At 37.4% G+C, this 13,901-nt stretch overlaps 1 protein-coding gene across 1 annotated transcript in view; it reads left to right on the top strand.

Moving 5' to 3' along the window:
- Positions 1-12,624, top strand: part of EFCAB11 (EF-hand calcium binding domain 11) — an 18,751-nt gene extending 6,127 nt beyond the window's left edge. The window contains 3 exon segments of the mRNA XM_010584014.1: positions 2,227-2,311; positions 3,689-3,780; positions 12,331-12,624. Of these exon segments, the coding sequence (XP_010582316.1) occupies positions 2,227-2,311; positions 3,689-3,780; positions 12,331-12,624 (471 nt within the window).
- The last annotated feature ends 1,277 nt before the right edge of the window (positions 12,625-13,901 follow it).

The following is a 13,901-nucleotide window of genomic DNA, read 5'->3' as shown; positions in this document are numbered from 1 at the left end:
TAGGTTAACGGTTGGAGTTGATGATCTTAAGGGTCTTTTCCAACCTAAATGATTCTATTCTATGATTCTATAAATGAGCTGACCATGGCTATTAAAGAGAATCATATGATTTAATTTAGTTTTGTAATATTTTTGTGCCTGTATGTTACATTTAGCTTGAACTTACTCTTGCTTCTCTAAGTTGCATTTCTTAATAGTAACATTATATAGATTAGTGATAGAGAAAAGTAATTAGTAATTCTTAGGGTTCAAGTTGTTAAGTGATGAAGAAGTTTCTATCAGTTCTTTGATACTGTTCCACTATTTACTTGGGCAAATACTGGAGTCTTACACCACAGTTCAAAAAATACCTCTTTCTGTAACAACCCTCCCATTTATATAGTTCTGCTTGGTTTTTTCTTATCCTTGACCTTATCAGTTACGCCCATCCATCTGTTTGTGGGGTCATGTGGCAAGTCTTATTGGGGAAATGATTCATATAAAAAATGAAGTGGCAAAAAAATGTGGTTACTTTTATCAATAAGTTCCCTCATCCCTCTTGCCACATGGCCCCACAAGTATTTGTATCAATACGTTTGAAGGGCATTGTGGAGGCTGGTTCTGTTTATTCTAGCATTGATGCCAGAAACCATGTTCATCAAACCACACCCTTACTTGTAAATCTTTAATTTAGGCAGCAAATACAGAATAAAGCTTTTACACAGATTTTTTTCAAGAGAACAACCACATGAATGTCTGAAAGAAAAATAGTGAACTAAGATATAAAGATAGATTATAGATTTGTTAATACCTAATTGGCTTTGATATTTTTTTAAGATGACCTTTTTGTCTGTTGAGATAGCTTTACAGCCTGTTCTAGTCGCACATAAATTGCCAACTCTCAAGATCAATGAATAGGCGGCACTCTATTATAGGAGTCATTCTATAAAAGGAAAATTGTATACTATAATTTTCTGGGCTCGTATGTTACTCTGAAAGAGAAAAAAATAAATGGATGGAAAGCTTGTATTGCTTTTTATGGTTTCACTTCCATAGTTATCCAATTGAATGGAAAGCCTTTCACGCAGGCAAGTTCAGTATGTTTAGGCAACCTCTGTTATTAAAGAAATTGTGCATGTATAGAACCTAGCAGTTGAAAGCAGCAAGACTTTGTAATCCTGGAAACTGAGACTGTAACAGTTCTTAATATACGATTTTTCAAGGAGAAATAAGGAAAGAAACACTGGAAATCCATACGCTTGGAGTTTAAGATTTGAATTGAGACAGCAGGTGGAGCTGAAGGAGTTGTGCTTTTGAACAACTGCAGAAAGAATAGGATATGAATGAACCAAAGAAAGAGAAGTGCAGAGCTTTTGTTATGTTATTTGATAAAGAAAAATTCCTGCAGGATACAGTCATGTTGCCTTCTAAAGAAAACTAAATTGTTTACAATGAGCATAAAGCATATATTAGAAAGTTATGAGAAAAGAATATTTGTCTGTGTTTAAATATTGAGCTGAAGTGGGATTTTTTTTGTCAAAAAAAAATGTATCTGCAGAGTTTTTATGTCAAGATTTTTGCATGTTTCATGGGGAGGCCTGAAGTTTTGGGGGGCAGATTTTTGTTTCTAAATTTTTATGGTTTACTTTTGATTTTAGAAGAAATGGTCAATTAAGAACTTACAAACTAGGTTTGCATTTCAATTTCTTTCTTTTTTGATTCATTAAAAGGATAAGATAAAGACTTTCATATAGTATACAGGAGGAATAACCCATTCAGTTTTACATTCAATTTTATTATGAATTTCATAAGAATCTCTATCTGAGGTTATAGATTATTTCAGAGTTCTCTCACTGCTGGGAATGATGCCAGATAAATTGTTTAAGCAGCATGGATCTTTATCCATGGCATGCAAGTGCTATTGACTTAGAAAAGTCCATGTTTCTCTCCAGTGCAAAGAACCATGAGATGGCAGGTAACAAGAAGAAAAAAGTAGAAGTAAACAGAATTATTATACTCAAGTGTAGAAAATATGTGAGAAAATTTAAACAATATGAAATATTTGCATGATCATGATCTAACTTTGAAGGCTGTTATTTCAGTTTTATTTTTGTGTTTGTTTATATAATTAAAATTATTCATAATGAGTATACCACAGTCATACATATTTTTAACGAGAAAAAACTGACTTTTTTGCAGGGAGATTTATTTATATTTTACATTTTTCTAAGTCTAATATTTGGAAAGTTTTTAAATCTCATGAGTGCAATGAAGGCTGCACAGTTATACAGTAATGAAACAAGGAAAATGTTTTCAGCTTTTGCTGCGCAAGGTAAGTTCTTCTCCTAAATATTTGGAGTATTAATTTAATTCTAAAACAATTAAGGAAAACAGAACACCTGAAGGAAATGAAAAGAAGTTGAGATGTCCTGGATGCTGCAAAGTTAAGTAAAACAGTACCAGACTAACAAAGATCGTGATGATATTACTGTAAAGTCAGGGTCAGTAGGCTGTGGAGTTCTAGGTGGTAGCACTGTATTGTCTGATGTACTATGAGCTCCTCCAGCTGTTAGAAGAAATCTCTAGCCATTCACCCTACCTGCTTGCTGTTACTGCCTCTCATTATTTCCATGTTACTCATACTCATATATCTCCACTCACTTATTTATGTCATATATTTTACAGATTTCTGTCCCTGGTGATGGCTATAGATCTTTTTTATTTCTCATGATAGACCAAGGAAGGGAAACCAAAGCACCAAGGATTTTTTCTTGTTCCTGTCGGGAAGTAGATGTGGTGATTCTTTTTCATTCCTGTTAGATAGCAGAGGATCTCCCATCGCCAAACTGAAAAAAAGGAAACTTCATCAGTAGCCTCCAAGCCGGTAGACATTCAGATGATCCTTTGCCTTTTTCTCCTGACCTGAGATAGGTCGATAGTCCTTGAAAAGAGGGAGAGTGAAACATATGGCAGATCAGATGATGTTGGGATGATCAGATAAGCATCCACTCAGCTTTTTGCCATGAACTGAAAGTAGCTTTTGAAGTGTTATTTTTAGTGAATTATTTCAAAGGACTTAACTGTTTCAAGCACTATGGTTTTGTTTGTCTTGCTATCTGCTGCACACAATCTGTGATAGCCCTGTTTGAGATGCTTTATTTTCCAGTTGGGTCTGGAAGTGAGTTCATAACCTAAGTGACTGATCAGTTGATATTACTCTGGTATAATGTATTCAGGATCTTAAGTCTGCAGCAGGATTAAACTGAAGGAGAAATTTTTTATGAAAAAAATTTTTGAAACACAATGCTCAGATTGAGATGTCAATGAAAATTATAGATTTGAAATGTAATTTTGCGTATTTTAGAGTTTATATTTGCAAAGTTTTACAGATCTGAAATTTTCAATTCAAGATGTCTACTTTTAAAACTAGAACTTCAATAAGAGAGTTGTAGATGTTGTAGGCACGGTACTGTTGAACAGGGTTCACAGTGGCAAAAAGGAATTGTCAGTATAAAATCCTTCTTAGACTGTTCATCTATGTAATGTAGCCATCCTAAAATATTTTGCAAATACAGTAACTTAAAGAGTGTATAATCGTTTCAGAAATATGAATCGATTAGCTCACATGCAAACATAATAGTATTAAGTAGTTTAACCTCCCCCCCCTTAATTTATATTATTTTTCTCTTGTCTATTCTTGATTTAAAAGATAGAGGATTTTTGACTTTTGAAGACTTCCAGAGAGCCTTCAATTCTGTTTCTCCTAAGTTATCTGAAAAAAGTCATAGTCGAAGCCTTCACGTAAGATTAACAGAGCAGGCTTTTTGTTGTGTATGTTTCAGTTAATTGAAATTATTAGATTCTATCATGCAGCTGAAGATATAAGCTTCAGCACATTAGTGTTTCAGTGCTTTTAATAATAAATATTATAAATATAAATAATATGTGTAAATAATATAAATTGTATAACTAGAAATAATAAAAACAATAACTATAATTAAAATAATAAATATTACCAGATACAGAAAGTAATTTGTTGCCTGTACTGTTTCTTAAGAAGCCTAAAATTATTTACTTTTACATTTCCCTCCTGTAATCAGGAAATCTACATTCAACAGCTGTCTCTTCAAAAATTCAGTTAAACCGTAGTGTATAATGCAAGGCAGTAGTGGTGAGTTTTCTTGCAAGGTGAGATTGACTCAGAAGTGAAAGGATAAAATTTTGAGAGTAATTTGCAGATCATAAAAAATTGGTCTTACCTCTGCAGTTGCCAGTAAACATTATTTAAAAAATATTTTGGAAAACAATGCATTGCAAAGCCTAAAACTTCCTTCTTGTCATGTGAATGTTTTGTTTGGAAGTAACTCAGTCATTGAGAAAAGCCTTCACTTTTGAAGACATGGCATCAGATAGCTTGCTGAGCACCATCTTTAAAAGGTGGTGTTGGATTTTGGTTTGTTTTTCTTTTTTGCAGTTATCTGGAGTCATAGTACAAAGCATTATAGCAGAACAGGAATTGCTCCATACATCTTTCAAGCCACTGGCATACAATAACAAAATCAAAGTATAGAGTGACTAATGTCTTCTTAGATGATAATCTTGTGGTTTTGCACTAAAGACATAATATATTTTGGGGAGAGTAAGTATTTTAAGAAGGTTTGAAAAGTTATGTGGTATATTTTTCTTAATGTCCAAGTGATTTTACTATCACTTTTTGGTATATTTTCAAGAAATGAATAGGAAAATGTAGGTAGAATATCTTCAGGTATTATCCTTTCAAAATATTTTATTTCAAGGACTTCTATGAAGGGCCTAATGTTCAATTTTCCTGTACAGTGATTAAAATGGTTTTCTTGAATATGAATGCTTTTTAGGTCAGAAAAGCATATGTTTTATTTTGCATTTTTACATATATTTTTTCATTATCTTTCTCATTTGAAAAATTGTCAAATAAATTCAGACTTAGCTTCATATTGTAAAATAGTTCTGAAAACTTTTGACCCATCTTTCTGTCAATGAAACTCCCCAATTTCAAATCTAAATGATAATAATGATGAATTTAATAAATGAAGTAAAGTTCAACCAAATGTTATGGTATACTATGTATCTAGTAAAGAAGACAAGTCACGATCAACAGTGGCTCTAATGCTAGCATATTAGAGTCCAGCAAATGAAACTTATGATTGCATATTTATGAACAAGGTATGGAACCTGAAGAGAAACGTAGAAAAACTTCTTTTTCAGGAAGAGGTTTGCATGTTTCTTTGGCTACTCTTGAAAGAAATTGCACAGTAGTATTGTGTAATACAGATTTCTTTAGGACTGAACAGGCCAAATCTGCATGGAACTCTTCAGAATTGTAATTTGAAATCAGAGTCCTAAATCCTCTTTTAGGTACACATCCTTTGGGGATATTTCTTTTAACTCTTGGTATGTATGTTGAACTTTATGTAGGGAAACAGAGCTAAGACTTTTGTCCTAAATTGAGCTGTACAATTGGATTAAAACTGTATGAAAAGAAAACCAGAGGAAATATTTTGGACATAGATATTTGTCAGAAGTTTCAATGTATTTGTGGCACAAAATCCATATGACAATGGATTGCTAAAACAAACAGTATATATAATTTTATATTTGCAGATATGTTTCTTGTTCTTCCTTCTTTTCAGTACAGAGACCAAAATCAAGTTTTGGGACTGAACATAGTTTTAAAATATTTCTTTCATGTTAAATAAAATAATTTACAATACATATACATGTAAGATGTTTAGCATCTTTAGGTGTGATGACTCTAATCAAGTATGAGTTCTAAAATTATATATATATTAGCAATTAATACAGCACATAAGAATCAGGTCTGTAGAGCAAGAAGTTCATGCTGGGGATCCGGTATCTGTATGACATTCATTGAGGGAGTTACTTGGACTAATTCTAGTCTGGCCAACAGGCTGATTAATTACTGGAAGTTGGAGTGCTTTGGGTGCATGCCGGGAACACGTCTTTCGGTTTAATTCCATCTGGAAGCAATGCAGTTTGTATACTGTGATCACTGTGATTTTAACCATAGTACAATCAGTGGGGAAGACTGGGAGATTCAACTCAAAAGAGCATTCCAAATCTTAAGTGAAACATAGTGACAGATTAAGAGAAGGAAAAAAAAAAAAGCTTAATTAGAAAAGCTAATTTCAGAGCTTCAGGAAATTATTATATGAAAAGGGTATTTCATGTTTGTGGAAATACTATCTCCAAACCATGTCAGGTATTGGTGGGTTCCTTTAATTTGGAGGGTTGCATGTATTATTTTCTTACACTTTAAATGAAGTAAAATGTTACAGAATAAGCTAAGTCTGTGGTTAGTGTCTCAAAGGCTAAAAGGGAAGGAACGGGAAGTAGGAAAAGAAGGCGCATACATAATACTTAGCTTCTCTGCTTACCATACAGAGCAAGGAATTATTTTCTGCTATAGAGTGTAATTCTCAACATATTCTTAGATATAAAAATGAAAACAAGAACACAAGGAAGGAGGAATATCAGTAATTGATTTATGTTAAGAATGAAGGGCCACACCAAAGTAATTTAGCTTTCAGACCAAGTAGACTTGATTTGTAGGTGCATAATGAGGCATCCATACATGTTGAATGGATTTTAACAAACTTGAGGCTTGAAAATAGAATTGTTGTATTTATCATTCATATATTTTATTCATATGAAAATAGTCTTAAAATGTTTAATATAATACAGTAAGAAGCTAAAGAATAACAGATTATTTTTCTAACCTACCTGTAAACAACTCTTATGCTCAAAATCTTTTTATGGCTACAAAGAACACACACCTGATACATAAAGCCAATATTTATTTTTACTGTAACTGAAATCTTAGCAGTCTAGTCAAAGAATTATTATTAGTACAGATTTAATAATTGAAAAAAAAAAGAAAAATAAAATAAAGAATACTATGCTACATAAAGTCTTAATGCAGTTAACTGTGTTACACACCTCCTAACATCTACCCCTTTTTCTGTTATTCTCAGTCTTCCACTGTCCCTCTCAGTCCTGAGGTTGGCAGGTTCAAGGCAGGCATGGCAGGGTGAATTGCCATTATCCTGACTTCTTCACCAGAGGGAGTATGATACTCATACTGATGTTTTCTTGTCTGTCACTCTAGCATCCACTCTGGGTCATTTTTGTATGTTTTCCAACACAGTTTACACCTTCCTCTTTCTTCATTGGTCTGCAAGCCCACATTGCATCCAAATTCACTATATGTGGCATACATTACATATTTCAGATACTTGTTCTTTGCTCTCTTTGTCATCCATAAACCCACTTTTTTCCAGCTCCTGTGTCTGCATTTCTTTAACTGACCGTTGGTGAGCTGTTTATAGTCTTGATCCTCCAGTGTTAGCCTGTGCCCTGTATCTTAACATCCCATGCCTGTGCTCCTCTACTCTATATGCTATGTCTTTACATCTGAAGGGCTCTGCTATCATGCCAGGTCTACATTTCTCTACATCATTATCTTAAACTCATAAATATTTCATTTTACATAGAAGACATTTTTGTTACTACTGTCTGCATAAAGCTATGTTTATACTGTATAAAGGTAAGAAGAACAAATTAGACATAGCCATCTGGTCCTTAAAAGAACTGCTGTTACAGATAAAGCGAGTAAAATCTCCATGCAGGTCAAGCAAGTTCAGACAGTCTGACAAGCCTCAGTCCTCAGACCTTGCAACTCAGTATAGAGTTTGTGGCCTATTATTAGCAATGGCTTACTGTATTTACTGGAATACAAGGCTATGAAACATACAGTTAATATTTCTGCTTTACTTTAACATTGTATATTCTTTTATAAATGTGTAAAGATGTAGTGAATTAATTTGAATTGGTAATACAGCTTCAGGATGGAGTGGTGGTGTTAAATGCTCTATTTTATGAAAGAAAAAAGACACCTCATTCAGTAGTGTTTCTAAGTATAACATGTGGGTGGTTTGTTGTTGTTTTTTGGTTTTTTTTAATTCCATGGGAATAGGAACAAACATAAATATATTTTCATCTCATACTGATAAAAGAATACTTAAAGTAGATGTTCTTTCTCCTGAGGGATTGTTTTCTTACAGATGCCAGTAATATACTGCACTTAGCTGTTGCTAAAGTTTGCAAAATGTGGGGTTTTAGTTCATATTTGATTGTATTAACTGACCATAATCTTGCCTGAACAAGTAGCATAACAATTATTGTTTCTGAGCTAATAATTGCAGTTATACTGAACAAAATGCTCAAGTGCTTATCATGCACCTGGTGTGCACCTGATTAGAATGCCATTGTGCCATAAAAACTCAACATTCTTGACACAGGAGTTGCAGAAGTACCTGCTAAGGTAAATGGTATGATGATATGTTCTTTCATGATGGGGCTTTTTGTAATGGGTACCACACACAAGAATTTCTTCATAATAACGCTGCTGCTCTGCATGTAGCTACATGGATATGAAATGTGACAAGTCCTTTGCAATAATAATTTCTGATAAATGGCTGTCTGTAAGTGAACATGTCTTTTAAAGCTGGATTCAAATTCTTAAAAAAATATTTCAAGTATTGTTTTGCTTTTTTGTTGTGAATATGAACATAATTCGAATTATACAATATTATTAATTACTGCTGCTGAAAATGTATTTATCTTAGCTGTACCATTTGTTTAGAAAAAATAGGTTATTTGTATGCCAAATCCTTAGACCATGATAATGGAAATAGTGACAGAAGTAAGCTGAAAACCAATCACATGTGAATGTGAGTGAACCTGTAAATGATGAAAAATGTCTTACAAACCAAAAGTGGACAGAAAAGTCTCATACAGTTTTTAAAGCTAGCAAGCATAGATCAGATCTTGAGGAAGAAAAGAAGGCATTCATGATCTGCATTTTATGCTGCTGTGCCTTTAGATTGATAGGATCACACACTAGAGGTATATTAGTACTTTTCTATGTATTGGTACTTTCCATACGAAAAACGACCTAATTGTCTCGTATTTCTTTCATGTAATTATCTAGTAATGAGAAAATAACCTGTTTTTCAGAGCTACCCCACGGAAGAAATCTTATGCTCTTTTATGCAAGTTTGATTTATAGAGACATGTACTGCAGAGCACAGTGAATATGAGACATTCATCTTCCTATGGCTAGTTGCCATGGAAACATAGTACACAGTACAATGTCATTCCAGCTCTGGTGATGCCTGCAGTAGTTTATTCCTTTGTTGTTCTTGTTTCTTAAGCAACTGTCTTGCAGCCTTTCATATTATCACACTTCATCACCTATACAAGTCTTTTTCCTTATCTCTTGAGAACCATCTCTAACAGAAAAGATCCGGGTTTTGCCTACACATGCATATCAGTTTATGTACTTTTTTTTCAAATCATGGGTTAAAAGCTTGTCTCATGCCCACAAATAATATACCATTGCCCTAAAACTGGTAAAAGAATATGGTAAACCAGACTGAACATCAAAGCGTAAAGGACGTGGCTCAGCATCTTTATTTACTATCTCCTATCAGGGACTGGAGTTAAGAATGTTTTTCTGTAACCAGTATCTCACTCTAGGAAGACAGAAAGTGAAAATAATCCAACAGATTCTCTTACCTGTCCTTAGCTGGCATTTGTGAGGTTGACAAAAATCCAACATCTGTCTTATAATATTGTCCTGGTTTCAGCTGGGATAGAGTTAATTTTCTTTGTAGTAGCTGGTATAGTGTTTTGTTTTGGATTTAGTATGAAAAGAATGTTGATAACACACTGATGTTTTCAGTTGTTGTTAAGTAGTGTTTGTACTAAGTCAAGGATTTTTCAGCTTCTCATGCATGGCTGGCAAGAAGGTTGGAGGGGCACAAGAAGTTGGGAGAGTATTGTTATTTTATTATTATTATTATTTTTATCATCATTATTGTTATTTTCTTCCTTTCTGTCCTATTAAACTGTCTTTGTCTCAACCCATGAGTTTTACTTTTTTTCGATTCTCCCCCCCATCCCACTGGGTGGGGGGGAGTGAGCAAGTGGCTGAGTGGTGCTTATTTGCGTCCTGGGGTTAAACCATGACAGTCCTTTTTGGTGCCCAACATTGGGCCCAACGGGTTGAGATAATGACAAATCTGACTGGAACACGTTAGAACAAATGTGTTATAGGCATTCATTATATTAGTTCAATAGTTGCTGGTCACAATGTCAATTTATTTGCTCTCAAAGTTGGTGTGCTTCTTGAAGCTGCGTTTTGTAATACCTCACTTGCAGTGTATGCTCACTGTTGTGCCATTTATCACCCATGGGAACTGGGCTAAAGTTATGATGTTGTTGTACTTTGTAACACTGGCTTATGCTATGATAGAATTGCTGGTTGTGAAACTGATCTGGTATTTGCACTCAGCATTGCTGTCATCTCCGTTCTTCGGGAGCCATCTATCACAAACTATTAATAATTACACCTTTTACCTTTTCTCCTCGGAGAGCCAATCCATGGGGGAGACACATTTCTTCACCTTCCTCTTCTCCTCCAGGCAAATTATAATAGCTCTTGAGAATTTTTAATATCCTTGGGATGTTCAAGCCAGCATGTTCCTATTTCTGTATCTCCTAAATGTGTTCCAGGTCTTGTTTAAGGTTAGACAACTATTTAAGAATATCACCCAGAGATCTGCCCCGAGGCTAGATAATCATGGGTGACATGGCATGTGGGAAAATATGGGCAGGTATCTGGTGAACTTCTCACCTCCAATGGTTTGGAACTTTGCTCCCAAACAACTGCAGGACCCTGATAAAGTGATAGAATATTTGACAGGAAAATGCTGTGGCTATTCCAAAGACACACAACTTACCACACTTTGCTGGGTCCTGCCCAGTATCTACCAAACACTGCTCAATATTATGGAGCACCCTCAGAGAGAAGGGAGGGAAAACGAACTGAAAGGCACTGCAGCTACTCCAGCCCCGGTGATAAGCACTGCAGCTACTCCAATCCCACCTACAGGCACTGCAGCTACTCCATAGCCCGTGACAGGCACTACAGGTGAACCAAGAACCAACCTCTGCCAGTATCAGTTGCCCCTATACAGAAGAAGAAATATACAAAAAAATCAGTTCACTTAGTAAGAGATGAAGATGAACCAGGGTCCTCATGAGAACAGGAGGAAGAGGCAGAACCAGAGGTAATCACCCGATCCCTGTCCCTGAGTGAGCTGTGGGATATGCAAAAAGATTTCAGCTGTTGTCCAGGTGAGCACATTGTCACCTGGCTGCTCCTATGCTGGGACAGTGGGGCCAGTAGCCTGGAATTAGAGGGTAGAGAAGCCAAGCAGTCGGGATCATTTTCTAGGGAAGGGGGCGTTGACAAGGCAATTGGAAAAGGGACACAAGCCCTCAAGCTCTGGAGGCAACTTCTGTCAGGCGTGAAGTAAAGGTACCCCTTCAAGGAAGATGTTATATGTGAACCAGGCAAATGGACTACCGTGGAGAGAGGTATCCACTATCTGAGGGGATTAGCCATGCTAGGGATGATTTATTACGACCTGGACAACACAAAACTACTCACAGATCTAATGCATGTGACCCATGTGGCGGAAGTTTGTACGGAGCACACTGTCATTGTATGCCAACCCATTGGCAGTACTGAGCTGGAAGGACAAAGGGACACTGACAGTGGATGAAATGGGTCGCCGTCTCTGGCAATACAAAGAAAATCTCTCTTCCTCCCTACAAGCCTGCATCCTGGCTGTGGAAAAACTGTCCGAAATGTCCAAAAACTGATGAAACTGATCAAAAAGTCCTACTCCCCACCTGTATCTCAGCTATTAGGAGTGAGTGTTCCTCTGCTCAAGAGAGAGAATATAGAGAGTACACACCATGGGGTACCCTGTGGTTTTACCTGTGTGACCATGGAGAGGACATGAAGTGGGATGGAAAACCTACCTTGACGTTAGATGCACGGGTACATGAGTTGCGAGGAAAAGCAACCACAAAAGGGGATTCTTTCAGGAAAAATGCTGCTCCAGTTTCCAGCAGGCAATTCTGCAGGCAGAGTAGAAGGGCTGATCTTATGTCTGATCCTCTTGAAGGGACTTCTAATTTGTTTTTACAAAAAGTGAGTAATGAATACTCTGACTGGGATTAGAGGGGCCTTATCTCCAGCCAGGTGGAGGAAAGGGACAACTGGCTTTGTTGGGCTGTGTGGATTTGATGGCCTGGCACATTAGACCTACAGGAGTATAAGGCTCTAGGAGACACCAGTGCACAGTGTACCCTAATGCCATCAAGTTATAAAGGGGCAGAACCCATCTGTATTTCTGGTGTGACGGGGGGGTCCCACAGCCAACTGTATTGGAGGCTGAAGTGAGTCTAACTGGGAATGAGTGGCAGAAATGCCCCATTGTGACTGGCCCAGAGGCTCCATGCATCTTTGGCATAGACTGTCTCAGGAGAGAGTATTTTAAGGACCCAAAGGGGTATAGATGGGCTTTTGGTATAGCTGCCTTGGAGGCAGAGGAAATTGAACAGCTGTGTACCCTGCCTCGTCTCTCCGAGGACCCTTCGGTTGTGGGGTTGCTGCAGGCTGACGAACAACAAGTGCCAATTGCTACCACAATGGTGTACCAGCAGCAATAGCATGTGAACCAAGACTCCCTGATTCCCATCCACAAGTTGATTCGTTGACTGGAGAGCCAAGGAGCGATCAGCAAAACTCGCTCACCCTTTAACAGTCCCATATGGCCAGTGCGACAGTCTAATGGAGAGTGGAGACTAGCAGTTGACTATCGTGGCCTGAATGAAGTCACGCCACCGCTGAGTGCTGCCTTGCTAGGCAGGCTAGAACTTCAATATGAATTGGAGTCAAAGGCAGCCAGGTGGTACACCACAACTGGTATCACTAATGTGTTTTTCTCAATCCCTTTGGCAGCAGAGTGCTGGCTGCAGTTTGCTTTCACTTGGAGGGGTGTCCAGTACACCTGGAATCGACTGCCCCAGGGGTGGAAACACAGCCCCACCATTTGCCATGGACTAATCCAGACTGCACTGGAAAAGGGTGAGGCTCCAGAACACCTCAGTACATTGATGACATCATCATACGGGGCAACACAGCAGCAGAAGTTTTTGAGAAAGGGAAGAAAATAATCCAAATACTTCTGAAAGCTGGATTTGCCATAAAATAAAGTAAGGTCAAGGGATCTGCAGATGGCAAGATGGATGTCATCAAATCCCAATGGATGTGATCAACAAGATAGAAGCTATGTCTCCAACTAATAAAAAGGAAACACAGGCCTTCTTAGGCATTGTGGGTTTTTGGAGAATGCATATCCCAAATTACAGTCTGATTGTAAGCCCTCTCTATCAAGTGGCCCAGAAGAAGAACAATTTTAAATGGGGCCCTGAGCAACAACAAGCCTTTGAACAAATTAAACGGGAGATTGTTCATGCAGTAGCTCTTGGGCCAGCCCGGGGTGGACAAGATGTTGAAAATGTGCTCTATACTGCAGCTGGGGAGAATGGCCCTACCTGGAGTCTCTGGCAGAAAGCACCCGGGGAGACCTGAGGTTGACCCCTGGGGTTTTGGACTCAGGGTTATCAAAGATCTGAGGGTCACCGTACACCAACTGAAAAGGAGATATTGGCAGCATATGGAGTTTGAGCTGCCTCCAAAATGGTTGGTACTGAAACTCAGCTCCTATTAGCACCCTGACTGCTGGTGCTGGGCTGGATGTTCAAAGGGAAGGTTCCCTCTACACATCACGCAACTGATGCTGTGTGGAGTAAATGGGTTGTGCTGATCACACAACAAACTCGAATAGGAAACCTATTGCCCAGGAATTTTGGAAGTGCTCATGGACTAGCCAGAAGGCAAAGATTTTGGTATATTGCCAGAGGAGGAGGTTACGTATGCTGAC

Source organism: Haliaeetus leucocephalus, unplaced genomic scaffold, assembly GCF_000737465.1.
Source record: "Haliaeetus leucocephalus isolate CR32 unplaced genomic scaffold, Haliaeetus_leucocephalus-4.0 Scaffold932, whole genome shotgun sequence".
NCBI classification, from domain to species: Eukaryota; Metazoa; Chordata; class Aves; order Accipitriformes; family Accipitridae; genus Haliaeetus; species Haliaeetus leucocephalus.
Note: the sequence above shows the minus strand (reverse complement) of the source record. Positions and strands in the feature narration are given on the sequence as shown.